This window comes from Centrocercus urophasianus, unplaced genomic scaffold, assembly GCF_019232065.1.
Source record: "Centrocercus urophasianus isolate 14NV4802_14NV808 unplaced genomic scaffold, USGS_Curo_1.0 seq_18, whole genome shotgun sequence".
Classification (NCBI taxonomy): Eukaryota; Metazoa; Chordata; class Aves; order Galliformes; family Phasianidae; genus Centrocercus; species Centrocercus urophasianus.
This window is the reverse complement of record NW_024884733.1, coordinates 17,989,020-18,002,189: the sequence shown is the minus strand read 5'-3', so window position 1 is coordinate 18,002,189 and position 13,170 is coordinate 17,989,020. Positions and strand designations below refer to the sequence as shown.

General features: G+C 36.0%; 1 protein-coding gene across 1 annotated transcript in view; it reads right to left on the bottom strand.

Moving 5' to 3' along the window:
- The window catches only part of LOC122160860 (vitellogenin-1), a 41,522-nt gene extending 28,630 nt beyond the window's left edge, over positions 1–12,892 (bottom strand). The window contains exons 1-11 of the mRNA XM_042819793.1: positions 12,853–12,892; positions 12,574–12,594; positions 12,206–12,357; positions 9,511–9,762; positions 7,194–7,355; positions 6,307–6,458; positions 3,844–3,994; positions 3,592–3,749; positions 3,319–3,484; positions 2,115–2,237; positions 339–557 (exon numbers count right to left, since the gene is read on the bottom strand). Coding sequence (XP_042675727.1) covers positions 339–557; positions 2,115–2,237; positions 3,319–3,484; positions 3,592–3,749; positions 3,844–3,994; positions 6,307–6,458; positions 7,194–7,355; positions 9,511–9,762; positions 12,206–12,357; positions 12,574–12,594; positions 12,853–12,892 — 1,596 coding nt within the window. The remainder of the gene's footprint in view (positions 1–338; positions 558–2,114; positions 2,238–3,318; positions 3,485–3,591; positions 3,750–3,843; positions 3,995–6,306; positions 6,459–7,193; positions 7,356–9,510; positions 9,763–12,205; positions 12,358–12,573; positions 12,595–12,852) is intronic.
- Positions 12,893–13,170: the final 278 nt, after the last annotated feature.

Below are 13,170 nucleotides of genomic sequence, written 5' to 3'. Positions count from 1 at the left end.
TACCAAAGTTGAAGTAGCACTAAACACATTTTGGTCAATAATTCAGCTTTCTGTCTAATGTCCTTGGAAAATAAAGGTTTGCAATGGAAACACTGGTTTGTCTTCAAAAATAGGATAATGAATCCTTTTAATAGGATTTCTGCCGCTTTCTGAAACACTAGAGGTTAATGTCAAAATGAATAAAACATGACAGCTCAGGAATGATAAAAGATTTTAAAAAATGCACAATATTACAGCTATTTATGAAATAAACCTACTGTTTCCTCTCTCTTTCTGTCATCGATTAGCTTCAATGTATTGACATCATAAGTGCAAAGGAAACAGCTTTGTTTTCTTACCATTTTTGGGTCTTTCATGCCTATGCTTTTCAGGGCCATCACAGCAGTTGCATGGACCTTGAGGGGCAGATCTGAGGCACCAGCTGCATAGCCGGGCAAAAATTTCTTGATGTGCTTGATGCTGGCTGGATGTCCTACATTTCCAAGGGCTTTCAAGGCCAGTAAGATTTCTTCTGTGTTAGATTTGCTCAATGCCTCTCCTGCAAAGCCATGGAGTAGCTGAAAAAAAGTCACACATTTGTTGAGTCCAATTTCAGTTCTTATCTACACTCCAATTGCAAGTATGTTTGAAATTTGACTTTGATAATTTCAGCTGGTTCGATATGCTTATTTCCATTTTTTTTTCCCCAAATTCTTTTTTTCCTCATGAACTGGACATTTTATTCATGGAAGTATAGCCAAGAAAGTTGCTATGAAGTGCTTCTTCATCACTGTGCCTTAAAGTTATTGAGTAACATTTTTAAGGACAAAATTAATGGAGAGGACATAATTCCTACTTCCTTTGAGAGTGAGTTAAAAGTTGTTTGAATACATCTGCCTATTGCTAGAAGATAGATGCAAAAACGTGTATATAGTTTAATCTTTCAGATCTTTAAAGAAGATTCCTTGGGATGTGACAGGGGTGGTGTTCTTCAGTGTAGCTCTAACAACAACCTTTTAGTGTACATTAATAGCTGGGATCCTCATACACAACTGGATCACACTTGCGCTTACAAGGTAAGATTAGAAATAGTTGTCTGTATGTTCTGATTATGGGAAAATAACTATATCCTAGCAGAAAGCTTTTGCAATGCAATGCAATTAAAAAAAAAAAAAATCAAACAAAAAAACCCAAGCAAACAAAAATAAAAACCTCAGAAAACATCTCTACGAAAGAAGAACAAGATGTAGAAAATTTTAAACACGGTCCCTGTGCTTTAAAATATCACATCTGAGATTCAGAGGCAGTGCAGAAACAGTGCGTTTGATATCATTAATCTAATGAAATTGTGAAATGCGTTGAATAAACCTACACAATCATTCACTTTGGGAAAGAATTTCCACTTCCTGGCACAAGGTTTCTGAGATTTTATTAGCCCAAGAGAATTGGTGGCAATCATAACACAGGGTGTGCACATAGGAACATCAGCCGTGCCTGTGTACCACAGGAAAAAATTAATGGGAAACAAAATATTTTGGGAATGCCCTCTCATACTGAGTGTGGAGGACTTGTCAGTAACCAAGAGTGAGGACACCTATTTCCGTTTTCCCGGCCAGGTGGACAACCACTGTAAACCATGATGTACATCTCTAGAATGCTGAAATTATATTTAATGTCTATTTAAACTGTTTTCAGGCATGTTGTCTAAAAGTAGTGCAGAATAGGAATGATATTCCTGTTGTTAAAACCTTACACTCTACATGGATAACTAGGCACTGCTTCTGGCTGAAAAATGTCTGAGCTACACAGCTTTGGACAAAACCCTGGGCTTTTGTGTCATTTAGCTGATATATCTGTTAAGCATCTATATTTAGCAGTATTTCAGAGTGGTGCTGTGGGACTTCATTAATAGTCAGCAATAAGGCAGAGATACTCAGAAAGTGCCATGAATTATATGCTGCTGCTTCTCACTCTCTTTCGTGTGTTAATCTAAAGATAAAAATGCTGTATTTAACCAACTGGGGTTCTTTTCCCCCAAGGAAACACTGCACTGAAGTGAAATAAGATTTCTGAATAAGGAAGAAAGTACTCAAGGCTTAATTTTTCTTTTAAATGATACATAAAAATCCGGTTACCTGGAGACATTCAGAGCAGGAGTCTGATGAAGAGCACTGTTTGTGGCACAGTGATGCATAGCTGAGGTGGCAAACCTTTCCGAGTACACTACTTGAGCGTGGACAATGTTTTTTCACAATGAGCTGGGGAGAAATTAATAGTTTGTTACCACCAATAGTGAAGAGTAACAACATCAGAAACTGTTTCTTCCAAATACAAGACGAGTGTTTTTAGATTTCCATATCTATGAATTTATAGTCAATTAGTGAATAGCGTTATGTTTGACAATGCAGTTGCAAGGTAATTCCAAGTAACTTCTGAAAGGCAGATCTGTTTCTTTTACAGTATTTTAAATATAAAATTGGAATGGACTATAATCCAAAGGGATAAAATCAGCCAGTTATGAAATGAGTGGATTATTAACTGGGCACACATTAGTCAGAAAAATGTTCTTCGTAGATGTATCTATGTAAGCCTCATCAATAGGTACAAACATTGCGATCAATTGTGGACGGACCTTAGTAGTTTGGGCTACCATGAAAATTTCATTTAAATCATGGAGATGGCAGGATGCAACAACATACTACCTCTTTGAGTGAAAAGCATAGCATTACCACACAGCTATGCGCAGGATGTCATAGCTTTTCAGCAGGCAAAAGTCTACACTGAGAATCACAGTCTTTACCTAGCTTAGACAGAGATAAAAACCTGCATTTGAGGGCAGAATTAGACATGGCAGAATAGGGAAAAATTGGAAAAATGACAAAACTTCTCTGATGTGGGCTCTATATTGGCATAATTCCCTTGATTTCCATAGATCTGCTCTGATTTATATTTATCCTGCTAGGTCAGTTAGGACAAATCCATGTTTATGACAAATATGTATTTCTTACTCCCTAGTCTTTGTAAACACTCCATGAGAGATCCAATCTGATGTAAATACAAAGCACATTTGAACAAATGAAGACTAGAAATCCACTTACAGCAACAACAACCTCTGTCACTGGAAAATATTTTGCTCTCTTTTCTGTTTTATCCTGGATTAATTTTTGCCCTCTTGATTTGCATTCTCCTTCCCCTCAGACACTCAGGAAATGAACTCCTTTCAACCTCACTAGAGGATACAAAACCTTTCTATTTTCAAAGCCCTTGCAATCTTGTCAAAGGAATAAATATAGCAGATGCTAAAATCAGTGTGATTTGAGAGTGCTTAAAGAATCCTACTGTAGCTTCTTCCATCACATCTTGAGTAGGTGAGCTTGAGTGGAAAGCCATAAGCACTGTCTGAGCCATTTCCCAGTTGGTGAGCTCTTGCCTTTCCATTTTATGCCTCAAGAATCTCAGTGAACGGTGACTGCCTGCTGCAGGAAGTAAATCCAAAATGTAGCGCCTGGAATGGGAAAAGCAATTTTCCAGATTTACATTTGAACACAATCATTCCAGATGGCCTCCAACAAACTTTCCCAGCAGAAGAATAACCACTTTTATTCTTTGTACCTGTACGCTGGCCGACTTGAGAATTGTTTCCATATCGACTCATAATTCTCCTCATTTGCAGCACGGAAGAGGTGCATAAGCTTGAGGGCTTTTGCTGGTGCATCACTGGGAAGCTGTTCATATGTAGTCTCTACTAAATCTTGCAGGCCTTCCTCTATCTATGGGAAGATTCAACTGCATTAAACTTAAATTTTTTCTCACATTTACTGACTCTAACCTCCAGCCAAAATTCTCCCTGTGGCTAAGCTTTACCTGGCTTCCAACATCTTGTATTTTGAATAAGTGGACAGGAAGCTGAAGCAATTCACTGCCAAACTGGTACTGAAGTGATCCACGTTTCTGGAATTCTTTTGGTGGAACTTCTGCCACTTGCTTTTGCACGTCAATCAATACAAGTTTCTGCCTGAAATAGAGGAAACCAGAGAGATAACCTCTGAAGATGTTGAGTAGCGATCCTGAAGAACATATTGTTTCTGCCTCTCAGCACTGCCATGCAGCTGTTTCTTTTTTTTTTTTTTCTTTCTTTTTCATTTTTTTTTCTTTTTTTTCTTTTTTCCAGAATGGTTATGTTATTGAGGGGTAAAGTTATTTACAAGCTGATGAATTAGTATACAGTGCTCAAAACTTTTCTGAGAAGGTGTGCTCTCACTCAACAGGGCTCAGATCAGTGCCAGCTTTTGCCTTCCTTAGGGAATAACATGGCCGGAGAATTGGAGGAAAATGTGTGAGGTGAGAAGCTGTGGCCTGAACAAGATCATAAGAATTGTGTGTTGAAGCTTAATGAGTAAATAGATTAAAATGACAGATGAGAAAGATTTTCTCTAATTATAATTCAATTTAAACCTTTTAAGAAGTTCATAAAAGTTTTCACATATCTGTGCTTCCTAGAAACTTCAAAACAAATTAAAAATAGATACAAGAAGAAATATTAGTCTTTTTATTTGCACTCTTCCAATTCTCTCTTCACTTTGCCTGGAAAGTTGAATGCCGTGGAGATCACAGAAGATAAAAGGTTCTCATGAAGTTTCTAATTGGATTTCCTACTTGAGGAGGGCAGATGCATTCAGGATTACTTTTTAGAGAAATAACCAAGTTTCTGGAAATTTTTCAGACAACCATAAATTTTTTCCTTAATTAAGAATAATTCTGATGAGAGAATATCTTTGTAAACAGTTCCTATCTGTGCTGAATTTTCAACTAAATACTTGTGTCCTATCACACCAATTATGTTTAAAATAGGTCATTTAAGACACAATAATGATGTTAAGCATTTGTATTTAACAACTGAAAATATTCCAAAAGCAATATTATTGTACTATGCAGTATTTAAAAATCTCTAGAAAATTGTCTTTTTTATTTTAGAATCTCTACAATGTTCTTCTGCATCATTTCTATCCACTCCTGCCATATGGATTACAGAGAACTGCTGTCGAAAATATTAGAGAACCATTTTGCAGACAAGCCACTAGAATTTGAATAGAAATCACTACAGAATCAGCAGATATTTTTTTTTTCTCTTGAAATTTACACAATATTGCTAAATGGGCATTTGGATTAGAAAGCACAATGTCAGGTACATATTGACAGAATTAACTCCCCCTTCAGAAGCATGATGAATCTGTTATGCCTTGATCTTCACTGTTTTGGGAAGAGATACATCTTCACAGAATAGATGGGAAAATGTCAGACACTGAAGGAAAGAGCAAATGAATACTAAAGATGGGCTTAAAATGGTGCTGAAGAGTCTTCTGCTGAAGTGGGCAAAAAAATCAGCTCCAAGCGTTTTAAATCCTTGATGCTCGACTATTTATTTCTCTCTTTACTTATTTTAAACTGAGTGCATTGCAAAACTGACTTTTGAAAACCTACGTGACAAATCGATATCGTCTGAGCTACCTTATATTTGGCTCTTTTTGGTAGGCAATACAGGAAAGCCAGACAAAAGGTAGAAGAGTAAAGGTACTACCCTTTCTGGGGGTTCTGTACCTGAAGAAGAATAGGATGACAGTCTATGCAGGCTTACAGAATAAACTTAAATCAACAAAATCAAACATCAAGAATCTAGGGCCTTGAGCTAAAAATTAGCAGAGGTTTCAATTTCAGACAACAATATTTTTCTCATTTTTCCTCAAACCTGCTCAAGAACTATGCAAAATTTGCTGTGGAAAAGCAAATATATATTACACTTCATGTTCTCAATCTTTTTGCAATAAAATACAATTTCCTATCAATAAATATTTTTGATGGAAATTTTGCAAGCTGCCACAGTACTTAAGAAGTATTTCAGAATCCAAAGTCCTATCTAGCTTTCTTGTGAACTAGTCTCCAGGGTCTCTTACTGCATTATTATTTTCTAGGGAACTCTGTTTCAGTGAATAACTGTCTTTCAAAGTATTTTACTACAAATATATTAGTTCACAGTTTTTCAGATGGAATTGCATTTGTTTTGGCTTTTATGACATAAATCAAATATCCCTGAGAAATAAAATAGTCAAACTCTGCCAAGTTTAGCTAACAAAATTTGGATAGTGATGTGCATGTTTCAGATTTACAACAAAGAGTGAAGGTTGTTTTTATGAACTGTTCGGGGTTTCATGTAATTAAATATTGGCAAACAATAGGACATAGAAGTAAAGGTTTTATTTCAGTTATGGAGTTTGACCAGATTACTGAGATGCTGAGTTAGCTACTGAATTAAAGGTATATATACAATACCTTGCTTCTATCATAGCATTTCCTCCTGTAATCTCATTGAAAGGTGCAAACTGGTGGATTTCCTCAACATTAGCTTGTGTGATTACAGCTTCATTACGAGTATATTTAATTTTGTAATTATACGTAGCAGTTGCCCGGGAATTCTTGTTTCTCTTTATAACAAACAAACAAAGAACAAACAAAACAACATCAAAAACAATAAAGAATATAGAAAGTCATTTACCTTCTAAATTGTATGCCTAGAAGCTATTACATCATCACCCATTTCAACCCATTTAGTTTCCACTGCTGTTTTGCTCGGTGACAACTCAGTGCCTGCATACTTCCGTGGGAGAGGTCAGGCACACTGCCTGGATCATTCATTTTTACCACTAAGAAGTGTTAGCTGCTTTCTTTCCTTTCCCAAATGTAAGTCAGTCACTATTCCCTTGGGAAAGAGACATATTTTCTGAGCAGAGCAGCGGAAAAAGGTACGCAGTTTCTTACATCAAAGAGAGAATTATGATAAGGTACAGAAGTACCTATCTTGAATAGTAGAAACTGTACACTATGCTTAGTTTTTTTTTTTGTTTTTGTTTTTTTGTTTTTTTGTTTTTGTTTTTGTTTTTGTTTTTCTCCCTAACAGAAGAGGTAAATTAACTCATGCTGATAATTCATGGCTTCCAAGCCAGCCGGCTGAACTCAGTTGAATTATGCCGATAGTACACAAAAATCTGTAGCATGGACCTCTGCTGCCTTGTGGATTTCATTTTCATACTGAAAAAAAGTCAGTTACTAGATGGAACTGATCTGATATCTTCTCTCAGTCTAGGTATTAGAAAGCAGATGTCAAATTGCCCTCTGTATAAAAATATCAAATACGTAAACAAAATACCGGTCTAAGTTACCTGCTGACAGGTCTGACATGGCTGAGTGTATGCTGAACCTATGACCACTTGGACTTTCTCTTCACAACTGTTCAGATCCTTGGATTTGGTCACATAGACTAGGTTTGCTTTCTTGTTTTCCTGAATTGCATATGTTGTGTTACAAATACCTCCGATACCAGCCTGTCAAAAATAAGATTGTGATCAGAGAAGTTTACCCTTTCACAAAGTTTCACCAATTCCTCACACAAACTCTCTTGCTTAACTCAGAATTTTCACAATTCCTAATGGAAATGCAAACTTTTTTTATGCATTGTAGGTTCCAGAAGAAAAATTGGGATGACCTATAATTTCATTTCTTTTTTTATATGCGCATGTTTCCAGTAAGCCGAATCAGGACTTCCTTGAGAGAACTAAAACACATGAGAGTTTTCCTGAGATGAGATTTGGAGCCTCAGAAAAGATAGGTAGCAATTTCCAGTTAAAGCCGTTGATTATGAAATACGATTTGAGGAATATTAATAAAAAGTGTCAGAATAATGTGATCATTCAGAATAAAAATCTCAACATCAAAGTATTTTAAAGATAGAGATGACATTCTTCCCTTAAAATTTGCTTTTATAGACAGTTTATAAATGCCTATGGAACAGGCCTTGGAATATCAGATCATCTGTCACAATACGAAGAGCAAGAATTAAAAAGAATTTCAGGATAGCAGAGATTTGATTGTAGATTTTCTTGAGTTTGCACTTTTAGTTCAGACTTTCAATAATATTTCAAGCATATATATTTATAAGAGCTCTTAAATCACCTCAGTCAGAGCACAGGTTTTGGAGAGGAAAATATTTGATTGCATTTTAGAAGGAAGGGTTATTTTCATGATTTTTTTATTGTTATTGATAGCTTAGGGACTCCAGAGAGCGGCTCAGGGCTATGTCAGAACAGCAAAATGGTCACGTGCCGGTTGCAAGGCAAGACATACCCACTCTATCTTTAATTTAGCAACATTCCTGAAAAAAAAGTGACTTCAGGAAAGGCTAGGACACAGAGGCAATCTTTCCAAAAGGCTTGAGCTCTGCAAAAACAAGTGTGGGGTTCCTCTGCAGATTGTAAGCTGAAGTAGAGAGATATAACTTTTAACTAGAAATGCAGCCCACAGATCTTGGTGAGATGAATTAAGACTTATGTATTACAGGACTTCTAGGGCAGCACAGGTACACTTGCCCTACACACTGTAGGCTGTGAAGTAGAATTGTCCAGTGTAGTCCTTTAAACCAGTCTGCAACTTATATTTAGGGACTAATAATGTTTCTCTTCCTTTCCAGTGTGACTTGAGATTGTCAAGTGAGGGTGCCAATGCTCATTAACCACTTGCTGTTCAAGAAAAACAAAGAACATTTGGAAACTATTTTAGGAAGTGAACTCACATATACTGTTCAGCTATGAGAGAAGGACGTATTGCTACTCAAATTAAAAATAATGAAGAAGTAGAACTAGATATGGGAAAATAGCACTGCAGAATATGCAACATAATGACTCATTTTTTTAATGTGCAACAAGACGTGTGAAGATATTAAGTCACGTACCTCATTTTCCAGAAAAAAACCCTCTATCCTTACGAAGATACATTTTTTAAAAAGTTAGCTATTCTGGTCTGCATTTTCAATAAGGATAACATGAGAGGATAGTAATTTCAAGCTTTCTGCTCATCGCTGAATCACATGAAGTCTAATCAATGTAAATATGGTTTTAGAAAAACTAAACACATTGCAATTTTTATAGTGAACAGCAATATCAGATGGTTTACCTTGACTAAGATATAAAAACCTGAAAAAGAGTGGAAATTCCAACAGTGTACTAACTGAAGCTTTCAAAGCTATTATAGTAATATCATAGTGCGTATACTGTTTTCCTCCTAATAGAGGAGCTAGAAGAGATTAAAGTATGTATGATTGGTTAAAAAGTCAAATAACTGTTATTTTAGCTTGAATTTTGCATTGTATGTTTAATACTGTATTCAAATTTTATGTATGCTTCAGCTTTCAAAGTAATAAACTTCTGGAATCACAAGATAGATTTTCTAATATTCTAATGCTGCAAATGCATTTACTGAAATACTTTCATCAGACAGATTAAAAATCTGCTCTTCTGTTGTCCTGTTTAGCTACAGCTCCATCTCCATCAAATATTGTTCCATGAGAATAACCTAATGCTGATTACCTAAACTTAGATGTTTCCTCTTACAGAAGTTTACCCCTGAATTTAGAAAATAAAATAGAAGAATCTCGTATTTTATCTATTCATACAGCAATCACAATGGCTAAAACAAAATTCTCACCTCCTGTAAACTGTATGAATGCTGCATCTTCTTCATACTGAGCTCCAGCATATTGAGAATCCCTCTGTAGATGTTCAGACCATCATCCGAGACAGAATCAGGAGCCATAAGGTTTCCAATGTGGCCATTGCTATACTCAAACTTGATAGGATTACTAAGTTGTCCTGTCAGTGCCTGAGTCAGTTTGAGTGATCGAGAGAATGAGCTTGTAGGCCAGATGCCATTGTACTCTGCTGCTTCAACTGAGTGAATCTAGAACAAAAGGGTAAATATAGTTTCTTTTAAAAATTTTTCATTGAGTTTTTTGCCAATCCATGTAAGCAGCTGAAGTTTTACTTGCTTCAAAAATACACTTTTAAATAACATAAAGGCTCTACAAATGGAAAACCTGAGGTTGTCATTAGAGTAACTGATATAAACATACATATTTCCATATTTAAAAGGATGTAGAAGAGTGTAAGTTAAATAACTGTTAAATTTCCAAATTCATGACACTCTACTTTTTTGCAGAGATAATCCATATTGCCAAAGGTCAACTTGTATGAAGAAATAAGCCAGACAAGCAGGTTCCTACTCAAAGTAGTACAGAAGATCTGCAGGAAATTGCAGGAAAAAGTTAATGTTGCATAAAGCATCATTAACTCCTGTTGTGAACTCTGTCATCTCTCTCGTTGGGGTCACAGAGCACAGACAGCAGTCAGAAACTAATAACAACATGGCTGGTGGGCCAGCCAGATAGTCATAATTAGTTAGAGCAGCGGAGAGCAGATTACAAAAAATTTCCTTCCTTACATGTTTTGCAGTGACAAATGCTGAGATGAAGGCTCAGGCACTGGCCCCAGCCCTGCTCCACACTTCGTGCTCTAGCCTCAACCTGCAGCACATCCAGGCAAGTAGAAAGCTGTACTAAACTGTGCATAACTCAAATGATTTCTGCCCTGTGGGAACAGGGCATGTTTAGCTTAGTGTCTCAGAGGACCCTTCCCTCCTATATGTTTTGACAATTTAAAGAGACTTTTCTCTGACACCTTAGGCAGGCAATGTGATGCAAGCCATGGATTAATTTCTCAGAAAGCCACACAAACTAAATCTTCATACAGTAAGTCACTGGAGACTGCACTTTCATATTTATTTTTGTTATTGTTGGTGGAGATCACTGCCAAATCCAGTAACTGAAGCTTACAGAGGAGGCTGTTATGGAGTAAATCCCTCATGTTGCCTCTTGGACATGCTTCTGGCATATTGCATTCGGGCAGATTTGGGACTGCTCTGCAGGGTCAGTGCAAGGTAGTTTTTCCCAGCCCTCAGGGCCCAAGCAGGCCTTATGCTGTCTACTTGGTTTTGAACACAGCTGGCAATTCTTACTTGTGCGTTTGTGATGAAAAAATTGTCAGCTGGGACCAGGTACCACAGCTTTTTACTTGGGCTAAATGAGAACTAGTAGGCTAAAGATGAAAGAGTAATTCCCTGAACTGTCCCTCCTAACAGTCTAATTTAAATATAACAGCAGCAAAATAAACTTCTCTGGGAGCAGAAGAGAATAAATATATTGTTACCTTTCACTTAGAACTTGCCCCAAAATCTTTTGATTTTTTTTTCCTTTTCTTCCCCAAAAGTATTTAGATTTGAAACAAATATTTTTGTTTCAAAAGTTTACTAGGGGAGGTGAAGCATTGTTGAAAGGTTTTAGGGAGCAGGAGTCAATTTTGGGAGAAGACTCAGCATTTTGAGAATCATTTTAACAGGCATGATGGAGGATAGGGTGCAAAGATAAAAATTCTGTCCCCGCTGTGGCAAGGACAATCTCTTCTACTCACCAGTACAGATTTGTGACTTTTATTTCCTTGTGTTTAAAAAAAAAAAAAAAATCCAGCCATTTGCAAAGGTCATGGAAAAGCAATGTGTCCTGTCTAGCTCTATTATAATTTGAACTTATAGAAATACCTAGTCCCAGAAGGCTAATGCAGGCTGAAAGGCTACAGAATTTACAGGCATTTATCAGACATTCACCAGTCTTTTTAATCTGCATTTTTTCAATTTGCCAAATAAAAGCTTTTAAAAAGATCATTTTTCTTCCACATGCATAGAAGACTGAGTTTGTGTAAAGCAATTGAGGGGTGCTTTTCAATATATTCATTAGAAACGCATATAGGCTTCTGTTAAAGGCAAAAACATTTTTCATATAATCAGAACTCTTAGTAATTACTCAGCATGCAATAAAAATATACAATTGAGGATGACAAAGGATGTCATCTGGGACCCTGCAGAAAAAGAAGCCACCAGATTACATTAATTATGCTAAATATTGAATCACATCCAGCTACTGTCGTATGTTTTATTGCCTTTCGTTTGCTGGCTACGAAATCAGTTGATTAAATAATCCTAGGTTGTACAGTTTGGAACAATTGGATTGATCCAATAACAAATTATTGTGCATTTCAAATTACATTCCATTGTCTCCCTAGCCACAAAGCAGAAGAAATCCTTCATGCCCAAGGATGGCTTGAGCTGAGAATTACCTGGCAAAGTGCAAATAGAATTTAGAGCACTGAATAAAAAAACAGTAGTGTTAGTTACATTCTGCCTGAGTAAGCACAACATATGATGAAACTTAATTACTTCCCAAAAGCTTAAAAAAACTGAACAAACTGGTATCAAGAGAATTCTACCTTTCAAATTGAATAAATTTTCTTACCCTAATAAGACAAAGTTTTGGTCCAATACCACTAATTTCCACTTTACTTCTTATCCTTATTCCAGCTCTTGCAAGTCCTTTCTCTGGAATTCCACTGAGAAGTATGCTTTCATGATTGTATATATAAACCTTATTTTCACCAAAATCAGGTTCTGCAAAGAAATGTTTTTCATAAAACATTATAGAGAGCATATTAAAATACCTGTATTAGAATATGTAGAAAAAAAAATGATAAATTTGTTCATTTTTAAAATTCACCTGAAGAAAATTAGCTGCTGTAAAATTGTATTAAACATTGATATACTTTTCAGATTCTATTTTGAATTTCACTCATTATAATTATAGTGGCTGATAGGAAAATTACTTACGGTAATTAAGATGCTGGCTCCCTGAAAGAGAAGGAAGGAAAAAGAAGCAATAAATGACAAAGCAAAAATAATCCCAAATGTTAATGTATTTTAGTATAAAAGGCTGTATATCATCTTGTGCATATGGCATAAGTCTTTCCAATTAACTTCACTTGCAATTCAACACGTACCCAAAAGTATCTTTTACTAAATAACTTTTGTAAGCAAATTATACTGAGATTCTGAAACAGTCTCCTGAAACTATCATATAAAGTTTATTAAAACAGATCAGTTACTTACCCACCAGGGTTAAAACCAGGGCTAATATTAAGCCCCTCATGGTGGGGATAAAGTAGAATTGAACATGCTGATTTCCCTTTTATAAAGGCATGTGCTATCACATGTCCCTTTTGGCATGTTGGTTTGACAAATAAATGCATTTTAGAATGGGTACTGATCAATCAAAAAGTAAACATTTCTGAGGGCATAGATGCTGACAACTTCAAATCATCCCATGATTTCAACTTTCTGTGTGAAATAGAAATTTTGCTTTTGAAATATCTTGCTTTCTACTTTTTTTCAGTTTCCGTGTGTGTAGCCATACAGTAAAACTATCAT